The 629-nt window shown below is 28.8% G+C and overlaps 1 protein-coding gene across 1 annotated transcript; it reads left to right on the top strand.

Moving 5' to 3' along the window:
* Positions 1-24: 24 nt before the first annotated feature.
* On the top strand, positions 25-629 carry NEPG_02661 (uncharacterized protein; the record flags this gene model as incomplete). The annotated part of the gene is made up of 1 exon (XM_013205034.1): positions 25-629. A coding segment is annotated over exon 1 (457 nt), but the record flags the coding sequence as incomplete, so codon positions are not given.

Below are 629 nucleotides of genomic sequence, written 5' to 3'. Positions count from 1 at the left end.
GCTGTTTTATTGCTTGCTTAATAAAGACAGCAATGACTACTATCCAAGAATTGAGAGATGCTGGGAAGAGGCTGCTACAATCGCTCGATATAATTTTGATGCAATAATTAGTGACATCTTACGTAATTCAGACTATTCCATAGATGTTAAATTAGAGTGCATTAAAAAGTTGATGATGGTCGTGGTAAATAGTGATGAGAAGTATGATATTATTACAAGTTTGTACTTAATTAATGATATAGTAGATTGTTCTAGAAAGACTAATGAACTAACTAAAACGTTTTTAGAGTTTATAAAAATAATAGATGAAACAGTTATGCAGCCAGATGGATCAAATATGTTTTGTATTTACTTAAGATGGATTGGCATTATAGGATCTGATAGTTATTGCAGTTTAAAAGATAAGAAAGTGATTATAAAGATTCTAATGGATCAAATAGATGTTAATTATAATCTTAATCTAGATAACATATGGGATAGTTGGATTCGTGACAATTATTTTAATATATTGAAAAATTTAGAAATGAGTAAGAATATATTATTTGATGAAGAAAGCCCAGAAAGTGTTGAGAAGTACAACTGTATTATGAACAAAATAAACAGCGCATTTAACCCAGCAAAAAAGAAAG

This window comes from Nematocida parisii (genome assembly GCF_000250985.1).
Source record: "Nematocida parisii ERTm1 unplaced genomic scaffold supercont1.43, whole genome shotgun sequence".
Classification (NCBI taxonomy): domain Eukaryota; kingdom Fungi; phylum Microsporidia; genus Nematocida; species Nematocida parisii.
The sequence above is the reverse complement of the archived record's forward strand: the minus strand, read 5'-3'. Positions and strand labels throughout refer to the sequence as shown.